Genomic DNA, 17,247 nt, shown 5'->3' on the forward strand with positions numbered 1-17,247 from the left:
GTCGTCTTTGCTCCTTGATAGTCGTGCCCAACAAACTCATACAAGCCGTGCCGTTCTAGCTCGCGGATTCGGCGATAGTCCTTGTCCAGCGTGACCTTGTCGGCATGCACAAGCAGGATGCACCCGGGAGTTGTAAACGCGTCGATGGTGGGCGTCACGACGACCCCCGACGTCGACTCGACTCGAGTTTCAACATATGATGCCATCATTTCGATCTCCCGCAGACCTGGCATATCTTTGAGCGTTCCGTGGTCGTAGGATACCAACGTCGCCTTGACGCCATGGGCACGCAGGTTGGATGGAATTTGCGGCAGGAGGTGGAACGCCGACGGGTTGAAGTACGCGTCCAATGTGGCGCTCGCGATGCTGTACCCTTGCGATCGCATGAGAATCGGAATGTCCGTGCCATTGCGTCCGTGCAATCGGGCTCCAACCTCGACCAAGCACGGTTCGTTGCCCTTCGTCCATATAATTTCAGCGTGGCCTGGGCCGTTGCGAATGCCGACAGCATCGAGTACTTGCAGAGCGTACTTGACGAGCGCAAGCGTTTTGTGGCACGTGACTGGGCGCAGCCACACGCCAAAGTAGACGAAGGCCGCGCCGTTGATCGGACGCTTGTCGTACTCCCACACAGCAATAACCTTGTGGTTGCCATCGCGACTGACAGTGTCGACGACATACTCAGAGCCAGCCAAGTATTCCTGCACGAGGCAGCTTGTGTTCGTGAGCCTCAAATGGTTCACCTTGCCCACGATTGTATCGAACGCTGCTTTGGCCTCGGCCATCGAGTGCACGAGGAACACATCGTCGCTTCCGGCCGACTCGAGAGGCTTCAGAATCGCATCAAACGACGACGAGGGGAATTCTTTGAGAAGAAATCGCTCGGCGTCAGACCATGACAGAGCTTGACATTGCTTGATTGCACGAAGTCCCGCTGCGCGGATCGTTTCCCCCATAACATACTTGTTGCGACGTGCGGCCGACCCTGCTGACCCATTCGTTCGAACTCCAAACGCTTCCGAGAGCGCATCGGCGAGGCACACCCCAGGCTCGGCACCGGCCAAGACTCCTACAATCTCGAAGCCAACCGAACGAACAGTGCTGACAAGTTGGTCTAGCGTCATGGTAGGTTCCCGAAATATGGCGGCGGCAAAGCTGCGACGGACGGCCAAGGGAAGATGGCCGAGCAAGTCTTGAAGGTTGTCTTCAGCGTCGCTAAAGACAGCGATGCACGCGAACCCGCGCTCCATCGCAAGCTGGGCAAGGCACAGCCCCGACGAGAACGGATCAACCACGACCACGCCTTGCATGATCGATGTCAGTGAAATTGGGTTGTGCACCCTGGCGTCAAATCGTCAGGGTGTCGGTGAAAACGACAGTATCCGGATAGGGTTGAGCCTATACGTTTTATCAAATGTGACGCACGCACGTTTAACGCATGTGCATTGGTCGAATGCTGTTTACATTTTTCAAGTATATCCTGAATTCTAATACTTGTCGCAGAAGTCTATAGAGCGTAATACGTTTTATCATTCAGGCACCCAAGATACCAAACTGACAAATCAAACGCGACTATATTTGAAGAGTCACGACCCCCACGTGACAAAAGGGGTGCAACGTGAAGGGGCGCGCTAAAACCAACGCTTCCCGGAAACCTGGCGCCCGAGCAGGTTTTCATCGAAAGTGGCGCAGAGGGCGATTTGTACGGCGGCGAACGCACGTCATATACTGTGACGACTCCGTGTCATGTCCCTGGATTTCGCAACATTTGCTGATGTGTAATGCGTCTCTCCTCTCTAACCTTGGCGGTCGAACAGGATAGGCTTGCTCGTCGACAGCCCCTTTGGCCTTTCAACCGCAACTACCAAAATGCACATACACAAGATACTGTGGTGCATGGGTAGTGGCGGTTCCATCAACCTAACTATTACAAACTGAAGCAGTAACAACAATGAGTTGCCAACTTAGAAACCTCCAGTGCAATTGGAGTTAGCCCTGTTGTGAAGTATACAAGAATATATTATGAATATATTTCACGCAAATAAATACTATGTCATACAAATATGCCGGTTAAATTTGCAAATATATATGAGGATAGTATTCTAATTTACCGGATATTCATGCTTCCTATCCGGACGAGAAAAGTAACGGAATGTTGGTGTCTCATTCGGCGATTTGATTGGGTCATTCCATGTTTGAAATAAAAACTGTGGCATGTTGTAGAATCGATGGCAATGTTGAAACCACCGAATTCATGCCGTTTTGACGTGAAAGTAACTATACATGGAGGCAATAAAGTGATGGCAACTGGCCCTGCTATGGCCGTGACAACGGAGTACTCGTGCCAAGTTCAACGGGACTTCACAATTCGCCGCGATCGGTGCACTGAGCCCACGACCCGCCCACCAACGACGATGAACCAAATCAAAACTACCATGGACGACTGCATTGCCGACATGTGGAAAGCGCTGGACCCGCACGGCAAGGGCGTCCTCGAGAAACGAGCCGCGCAGTACGTGGTCAACGTGCTGACGGTAGCAATCGAAAACCATGGCGGCCAAGTGGAGCCGTTCGACTTCGACAACGACTTTGACGAGTTTGACACGGATGGCGACGGCATGCTCTGCCAAACCGAGATGCGGTCGTTCGTCGAGCAAGTGATGGGGATCCCCCTGATATCGTACTTTCGCTTTGGAGGACCGATGCTCACGGCCGACCGCCGCCAATGCATCGAATCCCTTTAACTTATCAACTAATATCTCCAGGCTGTACTTTTTATTTACGCGTTGAGTTTGTGCTTGCCTGGTGGCGGGGAGGCGTCTGCGATTTTCAGCTAGTGCGCGTGAAGAACATGCACGGCATTACCTGTCTAGCCTGCGTGTCTCCGCGCCAATGCACTAAATCGCCCATCCGCACAATGTCCGCGTCATGCACGAGCCAGGTTTCCATCCCGTTGCTGGCGGGAACCTCCCCCTCCATCAAGCATGCACGCAGCCATCCATCATCGCCCAGGAGTTCCATGGCACGTCCACGGGATTTCTCGTTAACTTGAACATGTAGCGGCGATTCGCGGTGAAACTGCATCATATCATGGTAGCGCATCACGATCCAGTTGGTCGTACGAATACAAATTGCAATTTTCATTTGATTTCTGAATGAGAAAATCCGATTTTTCATTAAAATTCCTCGTCCCATGCCTTATATGTCTCCATGCATAGGAACTCCGTCGTCGCGCCTGCCGTCGATCGCGTGAGTTCCATTTTTGCAACGACATGCCCACGACTCAAGACAACATCGACGAGCTCTGGCGTGCGTTCGACCGCGAGAACTCGGGGACGCTGCACTCATCCTCGGCAGATGAGCTCGTCCGAGCAGTAAAGGATGCCATGGAGCGAGACGGCGTCCCCGACAGTGGTGCCAAGTCGCTCGTCCTTGCGTTCATCGTTCACTTGTATGTGCGTCTGTTCAGTAACGTGTAGTGCCGTCCTTGCACAACACCAACTAACTTATACATGCGACTGTCGCTTCCGTGCATTCGTGTGCAAGTTGAGCACCGTCGACTGCGCACATGCTGCATGGAAGGTCAGGTTTTACCTCGGCGTCCTAGTTTCTGATGCGACTTCTCTTCCGATACCGCTGCGCGACCTTCATCTCCAGTAACCTGTGCATGTCAGTGCTGTGTTTGTCGGATTTTGGCATGAAACTGCATCTCGAACGCCGTTGTGGCTGGGCCATGCTTCATTCGACCTGGATCACTTGATACTGGGGACGCAGCCCTTCCAACACACCGCAGCAATGGCATGCTGAGCTCACCAGGGACGTGTGAATCCATCCCTTGAGTCACGCCATCTTGCACGACTTCTGGAGGATTGGCACGAGCGCTCTCCGCAATTGTCGTCATTGGCAAATTCCGACATCGAGCACAAACGAGCACTATCGTGGTAGACGCAGCGAGTGGAGGCATCTCGTCAACAACAGCGCTCTCGGCGCCTCTGCGGCAGCCTCACATAAAACTGTTTCGAGCCATCCATCCCGACCTGACGAGACAGGACCTACAGCTACCTCGCTGTGTGACCTCTCAAGACATGGCTCCTTAACGTCCGACGGAATGTTGTACCAACAAATTACTTGGGAATGTTCTTTTCGACCTCAGCCTTGAACTCCGGGATGCGCGCGGGCGGGATGCTAAAGAGAAAGTTGAAGATCTTGCCTTCGTGCATGAGAGGAATGAGCACGCTCTTCGGCTTTGCTTGGATCGTAAGGCCGGCAAACAGGCCAGCGTTCAGCATAACCTTCCCAATCGAGTTACGGACCACGATGCTATGGCCATGACAACGTGAGACGTCTGCTGTGACGAGGAAACCCATCGTGCGCACCGCGTGGCCTTGGTAGTTTTGTGTTGAAGGAGCTTGAGCGGATGCGACCCCAAGTCAGCCCACTCCTTCTCAGCGGCTTTGAACTGCCGCAGTCGAACGACGGCCTCTTCAAACAAGACTTCCTCATCCACTTCAGAATCGCTCTAGCCATTTGTCGATTCCCAGTCATGATACGTACATCAACGAGCTATCACCTTGATGATCACAGTCGCCTCTTCTCGACCAATGTTTTCGTCGTCATCGTCATCGTCGTTGGCAGGTGCAGCTGGAGTCGATGCGCCAGAGGCGGCTGGTTTGTTTGGCAAGTTGAACGAAAAGCCAGATGTCGCAGGGGCGGACGCTTTGACCGACGAAGTTGTGGCCTGGCCAAACGAAAACGCAGCAGGTGGCGCGGCGAAAGAACTCATTCCGGTCGCCGGCTTCGACGCAGCACCAGTCGAAGGCTTGGCGTCTCCAAACAACGCACCGCTTGTAGACGTTCCGAAACTGAAGCCAGAGGTCATCTTTGGCTTGGTCGAATCGCTTGGGGTGGACCCGAATGCAGGCGACGCGGTAGTCGAAGCAGCGCCAAATGAAAATGACGCACTTGATGGCTTGCTTGCCGAATCGGGCGACGAGTCCTTGGCCGGCTGACCAAAGGAAAACCCCGACGCATTGGATGCTTCGCCAAAGGGTGGTGAAGAGTCGTTTTTAGGTCCAAATGTGAACCCCACCGCCTTGGCTTTCGAGTCTGTCGACTTGCTTGGTGCGGGTGCCGTGTCTTTCTTATTGCCCACGGTAAATCCTGCTGGCTTCGGTGCATCGCCGGCCGACGCGGTGGCGCCAAATGCGATGCCTGATGGCTTGGGTGCAGATGGTGCGGTCACCGGAGCCAAAGTCGTCGACGGAGATGGGACGCCAAATGTGAACCCACCGCTCGCGCCAGACGCGACTGCCTCCTTCTCATCACATGCCTTGACACCGTACAACACGTCGAGGTCCTTCTCCAGGCACTCGACGTGGTGCATATACTCCTAGCAAAGCCCAGATGAGGTCGAGCGCGCCAAGAAATGAGCTAGCTCACTTTGATGGGAGTGGTCCACAGCGCCATGGGATTCTCCACTACCTGCTCCTGGACAAACGCAAAAAACTCTTTGTTGAGGAGCTCCAAGCACGTTGATTTCGCTTCCTCACGGGATTGCTTGCCCACTTTTGCCTCGATCCATAGAAAGTTCAGTCCTTGCTTGGAGGACGGTTTTGCCGTGGAAGACTGTGTGGTGGTGGTGGCAGGGGGAACGATGCCATGGAACCCAGTGGACGGTGCAGACGGCGTCGTTGAAGAAACTACAGACGCTGGTGTCGTTGATGTCAAGCCTTTGAATGCAGCAAACGGGTTTGCAGAGGCGGATGGTGCCGCGGGTGCTGTGAGTCCACTAAAGGCGGCAAATGGATTCGACAACGGCTTCGACACTGGTTCTGGTGCTTTGAAAGACGACGCGGCTATTGGATTTGCCTAGGAAGAATCGGTCAAATCAAGCTGAATAGGACAGCACACACGTACGGGAGCTGGGGCAGATGGAGTAGATGCTGCCGAGCGTTTACTACCCCGCGCAGTGACAATGCGGCGTTTCGCGATGATTTCGTCAGAAGCTCGGACGAGACCACCACACTCTCCCGATCCGTCCTCGTCCATCATAGATTCGTACTGCTCCCGCCGCATCTGTGCATGTTCGTTGCGGCGCTTCGATGCCATGTCGACGAAGCGGTGGTGCGGCAGGAAGACCTCTGGTTCTCGATAGCCCTTGGCGGATGATCCAACGTGATTGGTGCGTTAAATGTAGCGAACGTGAAGCAAACGCGTTCAGAATGGATGTCCGTAACGTGTTTCGAATAATGGAATTTCGTTGGTTTAAATAACTCTTACATGCACCAATCATTATAGAGATATTCAAACTCTAACCAATCAAAACCTTTCAAATTTGACGAGGTTTGACTAAGCTCGTGCGCCAACCCAGCTTGACAACGACGTGAGTTGCCTGCGAGGAACCGACGAAGATGTCTGCCGAGTCGCGGCGGCACCCTGCCTTCCTTGATCGCATAGAATGCTTCTCGCCCGTACGGTTGGTAGCGACGGTGTTGCGCTGTAGGGGTGATCCTGCGCCAAGCACCGGGGATGGACGTCGATCCTCCCCAACAGTGGCGACGAACTTCCACGCGGCGGCGGCCTGCACGAAAGACTCTCGCCCTTCTCACCGAACGTGTGCCTGTTCTCCGGTGCAAGCAACGCACTTGCGACTACAACAACGCCATAAACAACCGTCGAACCAGCAGCGCCATCGACACACGTTCTGACGGGTAGCATGCCGATACGATTTTGGCGCGACATGCTCTTTCATTGTCACATGCAACTCCGCATCAGGGCAAACCGTGCCTGCAATTGTACCTCACCACGTTGTACCGGTGCAAAATCTCACTCGAAAGAGCGTGTATATGAATAGCAAGAGGATGGGGACGGGAGCATGCTCAGGCATTTTTCTCTCAGTACGACATTGCGCCATTTTCGACAGCTAAAGGTGTAGTAGTAAGGCAGCGCTTATGAAACTATGCAACGAGTGGCGATGATGTGACTTAGCACAGGCCTTCACGCGCCATGTCCTTGAGACTGTCCTGCAGGATCTTTCGGCGCTTGCGGAGGCCGGTGCGGAGCGCGCCTTCCTTGGAGAACATGTTGAGGAACGAATGCTGCGCATCTTCGGCCTTTCCAAGAAAGTTGTGCACGACGACGTCGATGTCATGCTTGACTTTGTCCATCGCCATGTCGATCTGGATTGCTTTCTCCTTGAGGAACGGAACATTCATTTCTTTCCCAGAGTACCCGCGCTTCAAATTGCGACGGATGAACGTGTCGTATTCGCTAATGATGCGGATGATCAAGTCGCTCGTCGAGATGCCTTCGGTACGAGTTGTTTCGTGGAATTTGCCGATGGCTTTGATGTGGCCGTACACGTCGCCTGAGCTCGTGCAACGTGAAGCCACGATGACCGGGGAGGATTCGGAACGTACCCGAGTCGCCGGCGGTACCGCTCGTGTCCGTGTAGGGAATCGCATCGTGGCAGACAAAGTCAATGTTGTGCTCGTCGAGAAATTCTTCAGTGAGCACCCATGGCGAGCCTTCAATCACTTCGTCGACCCATTTACAATGGCGGACAGACTCGTATCTCTCGTCTTCGGTCATGACTGTTTGGCCCTTCAGCCGATGCGTCACTTCGTCGCTGCACACCCCCACCTGCACCATGATCGAAATGAACACGACAAGTCATCGCATTCACGACGACGCACCAAGAGATGGACGTTCGGGTACGCTTGCTTGCATTGCTGCAACGCTCGCGCATGTCCAAAGTGAAACAAGTCGAAGATGCCGTCGGCAAAGAGACGGAGGGGTCGACCTGTCAGCGTGCCGGGTTCGCCTTCTTTCAGTTCCCGCCCCTGGACGACAAGTGGTTCAATCTTGGGTGCCGGCGTCGAATCGGCAGCTTTCGGGGATTCTTCATCATGATGGTGGTCTTCCTCCTCTGCTTCCTCAGCTTCTTGGCGCTTCCGCTTTTCCTACGCACAGGACGTCATGACGGAAGCGCTCCGTCGATGTACCTGTTTCGAGGGCTTCGCCATGATGATGTGGTGAACCAACAACTTCGCCGTGCAGCCGCAGCTAATGTAGGGAGCCAATCAAACGTGCGAAAATCTTTCTTGAAGCAATAGGATTGGCTAAAATTCAGAATCTCGTGGCGGATCACAAGCTCACTCGTCGTCGCATATGAAATTCTCAAGATGTCGAAATTGTTTGAAAATTTCGTAAAAATTTGGCATTTGTAAAGAAAACAAATTTGTGACCGCCCGGTTGGGGCACATGCCACTCCCAACCGCGGCGTGTCGCGCGGCGTGTCGCAGGGCCGTCGGGCTCGAGCCAGAGAACCAACGCGCCACCCATGTGACTGCCATGAATTGCAGCGATCGATGCTGCCTTCCTTGCGACGGGGTCCGAGTGTTGGTGAAAACACAATGTTGTCGAAGCCAAGCAAAAGGTTCGCATGGCTAGAACGGCACCCTGTCTCTAAATCCTGGAGAACTGAGCGCAAGGAGGTCCAGTGGTTCGTTGCCAACGCTTTTCGCCTCCAAGAACACCCATACTACTCGTCAAAGCGGGCCTGCATCCTCCAACAATCGTTTGAACTTGGATTGCGACACACGTGAGCCATATGCCACAACAGGATTGCAAAGTGCTGCCTGCACAGGCGCGAGAGAATTCATATCGCATTGCCAAATATTCGTCCAAGCGTACACACTTCGAATGGCGGTTGCCACCACCGGCAACGCCGTGGCCAAGAAAGGTATCATCCTCTTCGACGCCGACGAGTACGTCCGCACAACAGGAAACAGAGCGCCAAGCCGAGTGGACCAACCGGTCAAATCACCCGCCGCTTTGGCCATTGCCACGGACGTCAAACCACTGCAAAATCGAACGAGCAACGTGTTTTGGTCTGCACGAAGCACACCGCCGTTGCCGAGCTATCGCCATGATCAAGCACAGCTTACATCCTCTGGCGAACTTCCATCGTCGTCCAGGCAATTCCCCGTTCGGCAGTCCTATCGAGCTCGTCGAGACTGCAATTCCCACGCCAATACAGTGCTTGTACACGAAGACATCCCGATACTGGAAGAACCCGCCGAGGAAGTTGGCATGTCTCAGCGTAAAATGGGGCGGCTGCGCACACTCTGGCGCAAGTACATTTGGGGTCCCCAAAGCCAGAGCCAGTAGATCGCGAAGCGTATTTATTTTCGTCGTTGGGCCATTGGAAGCCGCAACGCACGCCAGCGTTCCCATGCGAATGATTTTGAACAGAGCATGATCCATTCCCATGCCTTTCCTTCACAGGTTTTGCGCGAGCCACAGCATGCAGAATGCCATTTCGTGCGCTTGAAGAGCCAACAAACGCATTGAACGCATGTTTTCATGAGCGCACTGGGTAAGTTATGTCAACTCTGGCGGCAGCCAATTGGATGGAATGTCTACATGTGCTAGGGTTGGGACATCCACATGGGCGGCAAGATTTGGCCAGCTCCTACCCCCGCGTGGTGACGCAAACATCGAGCGCTCCTTCATGAATGTGTCCATTCCGACATCTCATCTTTCAAGGTATTGTTGATTTGGTACAAATCTACAGACCAAGGGATCGCCGCCACCCTGTGAGTTTTCCCTTGCCGCTCCAAGAGCAGCACCACCGTGTACATCGTACCTGCGACAGATTAATTCTCAATCACCAAGTCGAGTGGGTGCACCGTTGAACAAGTAATAACGACTCGAGGTCCTCGTCGTTGTCGCCGATGATGCCTCGACCTAGTGGATACGTCTTGCCAGCTGCATATGCATCAAACAGGTTCGAATCCAGCGATCAAATAGGGCCATGCAGTGCTCCTGGAAAGGGTGGTCCCCAAAGGAGATGTAGCTCCGTCGAAGTTGATCCTGGGTTGTTGTGACGTGCATCAATGCCTGGGCAGTTCCAAATTTGTGTCACGGGGACGGAAAACGTATCGAATCCGGAAATTGTGTCTCTTCGTTATCCGAAATACAAATCCCTCTTTAAAATAATATTGTGAAATAATACATTGTCACAGTATTTCCCACCAAATACCACGACCAACAATTTTCAACACTTGAGCATGGACGACGATCACGACTACGATGGCGGCATGGACGACGGCGACCACGTCGACGAGGAGCTGCAGGAGGAAGAGATCGAAAACTTTGATGAGGATGGACAGGGCGAACACGAAGGCGGCGTTGAGCTCCTGAACGAAGGCGAGAAGCAGCCGAACGCGAACCGCATCACGACCCGGTACATGACGAAATACGAACGGGCACGTGTGTTAGGCACCCGCGCACTCCAGATCAGCATGAACGCCCCCGTGATGGTTGATATCGAAGGTGAGACCGATCCCCTCAAGATCGCGATGAAGGAACTCGCCGAGCGCAAAATTCCCATCATCATTCGCCGATACCTCCCGGATGGGTCGTACGAAGACTGGTCCATCGACGAGCTCATCATTGAATAATGCACCGACTAACTTGTATATCTATTCGATTACTTGCGTGTCATCGCGCAGTTCACCACGAGCAGAAACATGACGAATTGGATGTATTACCACGAGCCGGTTACAAGTCGATGGCGAGTTTCAAGCAATGGAAAACCGAAGACAAACATGTGGAACGGATAGAGACGCCCGCCAGTGACCAGCGACACATGCCCCGCCACACACGCCGCAACCGGCCACCGCTGCTTCTTCGACTTAATGCACCGTGCTCTGGAACGAGCAGTACGTGCCGTAGTACCCAGGAAAGCACACACACGTCCCGGTCTGGGTGTCGCATTTGCCACGGCCACCGCAATCACGGCCTTCTTTCGCTCCGTGGCCGAGCAGGACATCCGGGCCACTCGGACACTCCTTGATGGAACAGTCTGGCCCGCGGTACCCCAAATCGCAGATGCACCCCAGTTGCTTGTCGGCGTCCCATCCAGCGTATGTCGGAGGGGATGGACCGTATGAGATGATCGTCTTGAGAGTCAAGCAGATGCCGCGGCGGCTACACTGGTTCGGGCACGCTGTGCGTTCGCATGCCTTGCCTTCATAGCCGGGGAAGCACTGGCACAGCCCGGTCGAGTAGTCGCACAACCCGCGGCTCGAGCACTCGGACGGGGCGTGGGCGACGTTATTGGCAGTCGGGACATCCACAAACGCAAGGCCGCGAGGACATGTCCGGAGGGAGCAGTCGGCGCCAGCGTACATAGCTTCAATGTTGTTGGCGATCGAGTCATCGTTACGCAGGTAGCACGTGCACTTATCGTTTGCCCCGCACGTCCCTTGCGCGTTGCACCCGTTGGGACAGTATGCATCCGCGGGTTGTAAGTGGAGCATGAGCGCGGCAGCGGCGGTGAAGAGGAGCTTCATATTGCAGCGTGCTAGCGAATATGGAAGTGGTAGCAGCCGTTGCGAAACGAAGGGCCACACCCTCCGCGACCGTTCGAGGCAAAGATCGAATAAAAACTGCTGGAACAACTTCAATTTTCTATAACCTGCTGAACAACATAAGTGAAAAATCGAGGATGCCATATATTTATTATGCGTAAAACCTGTGGCAAATGATAGTGTGCTGGAAGATCACGTCTTCAACGTCGCACGCACTTGACTTGGGCAAGGAACCACATGGGACGGCCGGGGGTGACGGCGGAGCATGTCATTACGGAGGGTGCCATTTGAATCTACGGCGACATGCATCCTGCAAAGCTGTCGGCGGTTTGGCTAGTTGCAACGCCCTCCCCAGTGGGCATCTCAGAATTGGGAGACAAATTTAGCAACTGCGCCGTCGTTTCGCTGTGCCATAAAACGGATAAACATGGATGTTTCCAAGTGCCCGAGCCTGCTCTGGGCGTGTTCCGCGGAGGACAAGGTGCCGTGCCGGAATGGGCGAACTCGGGAGGATGGATAGCTAGTCCAATGCACGGCCGACTGATGGTGCCGACAGCTCTTGACAGGCCATCGCCTGGCGCAAGATTTTGTGACGATGGCTCGGTTGGAAATGATAAAAGGCTTTGTCGAGACCCGTGGGCTATAAATAGGCGACAAAAGTTCGAGCCGCCGTGGCGGCGGGGGCATGCCATGATAGACGACACGCAGCAGCGCCGGCCGCGGTCAGAGGGCCACCTCGTCGCGCGGTCTGCCACGTAAGGACCATAGCACGTGCTTCCTGTGTGAAACGTCGTCAATATGGTAGGAGGCAGCCCTCGAGTCCAATGCACCGACCGAAGACGACTCCGGTACGTGCCTGTGCTCGACCAGGAAAAATCGAGGGATGATTCACATCGGGGCATTGCTCGTAGAAGCTGCGCATACAGCGCGTTCTGTCACAGTCATCGTTGCCTTCAAAGGTTTCCACCACGGGCGGCAGCAGCGAGCTGTTTTGCATGACCAAACTGTCCGATTCGCCGCCCAAGCCCCCTGCTTTGGTACCTTTGCTGCACGTCGATCCAGCAGATTCGAATGATTCGTTTCGTTTGCAGGAGAACGACGGAGACTCGCCAACCTCCGACAACAACTCGAACGACGACGTTTGCGTCACGGCCAGGGAATCCGACGTCGACATTGCTTCCCCGCCAGCCATGTTGAGCTCAGGGACAGACCAGGATGGCACTGGCGACAGCCCACCCGGCGGTGCCCCAGCAAGGTGTCAAATCCAGCCAAGACAATGCAGTTCCTACGACATGGCCCCGCCCCCTGTGTCGACGCCACCAACACATATGAACGCCGCCGCGGAGTCCACAAGCGACCAAGGCATGCCAGAAGCGCCAGTTGCCATGCCAGAAGCGCCAGTTGAACTACCCCCCACAGACGAGAGCTGCGACGCAGAACGCCCCAGCAATGGAATGCATGCAAAGTGGTGCGATCAAATGGTACGCGTCGTTGTCGACGTGAGTTCGAGTGGTGGGGTTTGACCGTAGAGCGGCAGGAAAAGGCCCAAACCATGCGGGATAAAATGCAGAGCGACCTGGCAGAGTACCTGGCCTCATTAGCTACCAAGCATGACGACGATGGTGATCTCGACGCCGTCGGTTGAGCGAACGCGCTCACGTGGACGGTGGCGGCATAGGGTCGTCCCTCGTGACCTTTCCAGACAACTACGACACCGTGTTAAACCTCATGACGAAGGCTGACTTGGCCCCTGCAGCTCCGACTTGGTCCAAAGCTCTGCTTCAGGACGGACTGACGAAGAAACAAGCGCATGTACGGTCATCTCGTTCCTGATGGAGTCTCAGCGGCCATTGCTTTCCAGGGCGTGATTCCAGGCGAAGCAGCTGACGGAGAGGGCGACCTCAACATCAAGATCGCGCACGGGATAGCCTTGATCAGGCAACTCGACGCCAAGCTGGACGACCTTGACCAGGTTGCGCGGCGGACCCCTTTTGCAGTCGTACATCCCAAGCTTCACACTTCCCACTCCATTAGAAGCTTAACAAACCCACACGAACGAAGCAGTTCATGGCGGCGCCAGCCGTGCCGCCGAAGAAAACAACGAGTGCACAGCGCATCAAGGACAAGGTCGAAGCCGCCAAAACCCTCGGCGACGCGCCAGACTTCATCTCTCGAAACAAAGAAATGAAGGAAGCCGGGACAAGCTTGACCAAGTCAGAGGCGACGCGGGTCGAAGCGCTTCTAGGACATGGAGAAGCGATCACGGATGAACTGGCCGAGGCAGCGTCGAATCCGTTCGATGTTGTGCACAACGATCACGTGGACAGGATCGAGGAATCGCTCCGGGTGAGCGGAGACTCTTCTGCAACGATGATGCGAACGGGACTAGGAATTGCAAGCGAAGCGGGCGACGACGCCAGTCGATGGCGTCATGACGTTTGGGTCAGTGGCATCGGTGGTGCCGTTGCTGGCTGGCATGCCATCCATGGCACACCTCAATGCGACGCAGCGCCTGGCTGCCATCGATTGCGCGCTGCTGTCTTTTCGGTAAGGACGATCGATGGGCGGCAGTCACTTGAATTGTTTCAGAGACGAAGACGCGATCGGCGTCATGGCAAGTGGCGTCGACGATGACGCCAAGTCGGTACGGAGCGAAGTGAGCCGGAGCAGCAGCGTCTGGTCACGGGCTTCCACCCGCACTGTGAGCAAGAGGGACATCCAGTCCATCGCGGCCCAAGCCAAGCTCGAAATCCCAGACGCCGAAAAGGCCCCGCGAGATGCCATCAACCAGGTCCGTCGTCCGTTCGGTCAATCATGGCTTGGATGTGTGTTTGCAGCTGTTGGCCACATTGTCTGGCATCACGATTGAGCTCGCCGACGACGAAGTCTGCGATGAACATCCACAAGAAAACGAATCCAATCCTTCCCCGCCACACCGACCGCCAGAAGACGAACCAGCAACAGAGAAATCGAGCCGCGGCTTGAGCCAACACGGGCGAAAACGACCGACCAAGCCAACGACGTTGCAGGCCTCCGCCACGTCCTCTTTCAGCCACTTGTTCACGCTGCCGTTTGAGCCAGCAGGGCCTTCTAGGAAACAACTCGCGCACACGAATTTTCGATAGGGACGCAACACGACCGTTCGACTTCATTCAATCAGAAGCGGTGGTGCTCGAATTGCGAGAGTCATTGGGACAAGTTAGATGCGTACGCGTTCTTGAGCGAGCTTGGCTAAGGCCGGCCAGTCCGTGAAGTGGATCATCGCCATGAAGACGGAGAAGCACAGCGTTGTGCCGAGGGAGAAGCCGAGCCACACGCCTTCCAAGTTGTACCCGCACGTAAACCCCACAAAATACGCCATGGGGAGGCCGAAAGCATAGTAGGACAGGATGTTGACCACTATGCAGCAGCAGCGTCAGGACGATGGGGGTGCAGGACGGGGTGGGAATCGGTCGTACCGGCAGCGATGGTTTGAAGCCCCATGCCCTTGAAGATGCCTTCGCAAATCCCATTCAAGCCATCAAACACACCAAGCGGAACCATCACAAACATGGCAGCAGCGACTTGCCTACACCACGATCGTTAAACAATGCTCGGCAAGGCGACTCAACACGTACTCGATCGTGAGGGGGTCGCTAACAAAAAAGACGGGAATGACGTGGCGGCCCAGCAAAAAGATGGTTCCCATCAGAGCGGCTGACAGGAAGCCGCCATAGAGGCCCAGACGCGTGATGAGCTTGGCGCGTTGGGGCTGGTTTGCTCCCAGCGCGTTCCCGATGAGGACGTTCGAAGCCACAGATATCCCGAGGTAGATCATGAAGTTGAGCGTGAGGAGCTGGCCCAGGACCGCGTTGACACTGACGGCCTCCACCTTGTTCGGCAACAGACCTGCTAAAATCCCGAGTGTGCAGAACGCCCACCAGCTCACGGCCAACATTGTCATGCTCGGCACACCCAAGGACAGGAACAGCCACACGTGAGAAAACGCTTCACGCCACTGAAATCCGTTCCACCACGTCGACGTTGTTTCATGGTCGTAACGGAAGTACCCGACGATGCACACGGGCAGCGCGATGGAGCCGCAGACGCGGCCTATCGCGGCGCCGAGAAATCCCCACGACGTGTAGTAGGTAAAGTAGAAACCCGTGATGAGGTTCACAATGACCCCGACGCACGCGACGTACATCATAGGGAGCACAATGTTCTGTGACTGCTGCAACTTCTTGATGAGTTCGTAGACAAAAAGGAACGGAATGCCAACGATCGTGACGCGGGAGAACTGCCCGGCGTACATGGAGATGGCGGGGTCTTGGCCGAGGAGGAGTAAGATCGGTTCAGCGTACCAACTCATGAGGGAGAGCGGGATGAGGCACACGCCAAGCACAATAACTCCGCTTAGAAAGTAAATCCCGAGCTTGTCCATTTTGCCTGGGAAAGAATCGTGCGTGACATCGAAATATGGAAGGAGACAACTACCTGCTCCGAACGCTTGCGAACACAACGTGTCCATGGCAGACGCAAGGCCAAACCCAATAGCGAGAGCCGTCACGTTCGTGACGGTCGCCGACAAGTACGCGGCGTCGACGAGAACGCTCACGTCATCACCTTGCAAATGACCGACAAGCGCAACACAGATCGGACCGGGCAGGGTTTCCAGTTGATATGCGAGGAACTACGAGGGCCCGTGAGAACATCCGCGACGGTGTCACGACGGATCGACATACCACGGGCCACGCCAAGTCAAACATGCGCATGATTTCCTTACGCACGCATGGAGTCATCTCCATATCAACCTTCATATCGAGGGTGCTGTGGTCCATGGACGCGTCGGCCCCAGTGTTGAGCGGCACCGATTCGTTGGACATGGTGGCGGGCAACCTCGGATTCAACTCTGAGCGCGCGTTCAAATCTCGGCACGGTCAAGTGACACATCGCTGAGGCCATGGGTTCATACAAATATCAAGTATAAACAATCAACCCTGTTCTTGTATGGTGCAACTAGGCAGGTCACTTGACTCGTCTCCACATTCCAACGTGAGTTCAAGTTCAAGTTGAGCACTGTATCCAATCACACCTTCTTACTTACGTTTTATTAGCCAATCATATCCATATTTTTCAAGGATTTCAACCAATGGGATCGCATGCCGTGACGTGGACGGCCGAAGTGTGTGTGCTCTGAGCGTCCGAATTCAGTTCGTCCGATTTGAATGGACACCGCGCGGCACGCCGTCATCTGGGTGCTCACGAGTGGGTGGTGAAAAGAATCGGGACGAACAGAGATGGCCCTTGGAATAGATGGCTAGACGAGTTGACGAGAAGCGACTCGAACGCCGTCGTATTTTGAGAGATGCCAGCGCCAACGCATGCAGGGCCAACAGGAGCCCATCGTGCTATATTTGTTTTGAGGTGTATCGGATGGCAGCATGACCAATTTGACGGCGGAAGCAGCGCAGGCACGTTGGATGGCAAATGACAAGAGTTGTCAAGTGGACCTTATCTCCCTTGCGCTTGTTTGAGCCATGCGAGCCAACTCGTTCGTGACTTGCAAAGCCCCAGCTTAAGGTGAGTGAGCATTTTCGTTGTGGTTTGTTTGCTGGTTGTATGTGTACGTTTTTGCGCTGCGTGGATGGGAGGTTTGGACCGTCGCATTCGCTAGCGAACGCAAACTAGTTGGCTTTCTCATCGCGACTGAACCAAGTGGCTTGTCGTTCGTGATGATCCTTCCGTGTTGGCCCGTGGCGAGAGTGAGACGAGGGGGCCATGATGAGGGCGATTTCGGATCCTGGTTCAAGTGAGCATAGCCACATTTGTACAGACACCCCCCTTCATCCAAACGAACGCGCCCAGTCCTCCCGCGGAACCGACCATC

General features: G+C 54.8%; 10 protein-coding genes across 10 annotated transcripts; 5 read left to right on the forward strand and 5 right to left on the reverse strand.

The window, feature by feature from the left end:
• Positions 1-55: 55 nt before the first annotated feature.
• On the reverse strand, positions 56-1,310 carry H310_13782 (hypothetical protein; the record flags this gene model as incomplete). Its single annotated transcript, XM_008881417.1, has 2 exons — positions 56-80; positions 124-1,310. The coding sequence occupies 2 exons, from the start codon at positions 1,308-1,310 to the stop codon at positions 56-58; spliced, it is 1,212 nt and encodes a 403-aa protein (XP_008879639.1).
• A 1,035-nt stretch (positions 1,311-2,345) lies between these two features.
• On the forward strand, positions 2,346-2,772 carry H310_13783 (hypothetical protein). Its single transcript, XM_008881418.1, has one exon. It carries the CDS (start codon positions 2,415-2,417, stop codon positions 2,742-2,744), a length of 330 nt encoding a protein of 109 aa, XP_008879640.1. The 5' UTR covers positions 2,346-2,414; the 3' UTR covers positions 2,745-2,772.
• Positions 2,773-3,235: 463 nt separating this feature from the next.
• Positions 3,236-3,640, forward strand: H310_13784 (hypothetical protein). Its single transcript, XM_008881419.1, has one exon. It carries the CDS (start codon positions 3,273-3,275, stop codon positions 3,477-3,479), a length of 207 nt encoding a protein of 68 aa, XP_008879641.1. The 5' UTR covers positions 3,236-3,272; the 3' UTR covers positions 3,480-3,640.
• A 362-nt stretch (positions 3,641-4,002) lies between these two features.
• H310_13785 (hypothetical protein) lies at positions 4,003-6,181 on the reverse strand. The gene is made up of 5 exons (XM_008881420.1): positions 5,917-6,181; positions 5,440-5,868; positions 4,571-5,389; positions 4,377-4,519; positions 4,003-4,320 (listed from the first exon to the last, which is right to left on the reverse strand). The coding sequence occupies exons 1-5, from the start codon at positions 6,106-6,108 to the stop codon at positions 4,125-4,127; spliced, it is 1,779 nt and encodes a 592-aa protein (XP_008879642.1). The 5' UTR covers positions 6,109-6,181; the 3' UTR covers positions 4,003-4,124.
• A 673-nt stretch (positions 6,182-6,854) lies between these two features.
• H310_13786 (hypothetical protein) lies at positions 6,855-8,074 on the reverse strand. Its single transcript, XM_008881421.1, has 4 exons — positions 8,004-8,074; positions 7,695-7,961; positions 7,419-7,641; positions 6,855-7,366 (listed from the first exon to the last, which is right to left on the reverse strand). The coding sequence occupies exons 1-4, from the start codon at positions 8,022-8,024 to the stop codon at positions 6,984-6,986; spliced, it is 894 nt and encodes a 297-aa protein (XP_008879643.1). The 5' UTR covers positions 8,025-8,074; the 3' UTR covers positions 6,855-6,983.
• A 168-nt stretch (positions 8,075-8,242) lies between these two features.
• Positions 8,243-9,272, forward strand: H310_13787 (hypothetical protein). The gene has a single exon (XM_008881422.1). It carries the CDS (start codon positions 8,612-8,614, stop codon positions 9,260-9,262), a length of 651 nt encoding a protein of 216 aa, XP_008879644.1. The 5' UTR covers positions 8,243-8,611; the 3' UTR covers positions 9,263-9,272.
• Positions 9,273-10,038: 766 nt separating this feature from the next.
• H310_13788 (hypothetical protein) lies at positions 10,039-10,560 on the forward strand. The gene has a single exon (XM_008881423.1). It carries the CDS (start codon positions 10,074-10,076, stop codon positions 10,464-10,466), a length of 393 nt encoding a protein of 130 aa, XP_008879645.1. The 5' UTR covers positions 10,039-10,073; the 3' UTR covers positions 10,467-10,560.
• H310_13789 (hypothetical protein) lies at positions 10,537-11,388 on the reverse strand. Its single transcript, XM_008881424.1, has one exon. It carries the CDS (start codon positions 11,358-11,360, stop codon positions 10,701-10,703), a length of 660 nt encoding a protein of 219 aa, XP_008879646.1. The 5' UTR covers positions 11,361-11,388; the 3' UTR covers positions 10,537-10,700.
• Positions 11,389-12,068: 680 nt separating this feature from the next.
• H310_13790 (hypothetical protein) lies at positions 12,069-14,503 on the forward strand (the record flags this gene model as incomplete). Its single annotated transcript, XM_008881425.1, has 11 exons — positions 12,069-12,133; positions 12,184-12,226; positions 12,290-12,415; positions 12,470-12,859; positions 12,916-13,000; positions 13,057-13,190; positions 13,240-13,350; positions 13,413-13,724; positions 13,768-13,925; positions 13,968-14,169; positions 14,216-14,503. 11 exons carry the CDS (start codon positions 12,069-12,071, stop codon positions 14,501-14,503), a joined length of 1,914 nt encoding a protein of 637 aa, XP_008879647.1.
• Positions 13,361-16,268, reverse strand: H310_13791 (hypothetical protein). The gene is made up of 5 exons (XM_008881426.1): positions 16,103-16,268; positions 15,855-16,050; positions 14,996-15,806; positions 14,837-14,946; positions 13,361-14,777 (listed from the first exon to the last, which is right to left on the reverse strand). Exons 1-5 carry the CDS (start codon positions 16,241-16,243, stop codon positions 14,578-14,580), a joined length of 1,458 nt encoding a protein of 485 aa, XP_008879648.1. The 5' UTR covers positions 16,244-16,268; the 3' UTR covers positions 13,361-14,577.
• Positions 16,269-17,247: the final 979 nt, after the last annotated feature.

This window comes from Aphanomyces invadans, assembly GCF_000520115.1.
Source record: "Aphanomyces invadans strain NJM9701 unplaced genomic scaffold supercont1.56, whole genome shotgun sequence".
NCBI lineage: Eukaryota > Oomycota > Saprolegniomycetes > Saprolegniales > Verrucalvaceae > Aphanomyces > Aphanomyces invadans.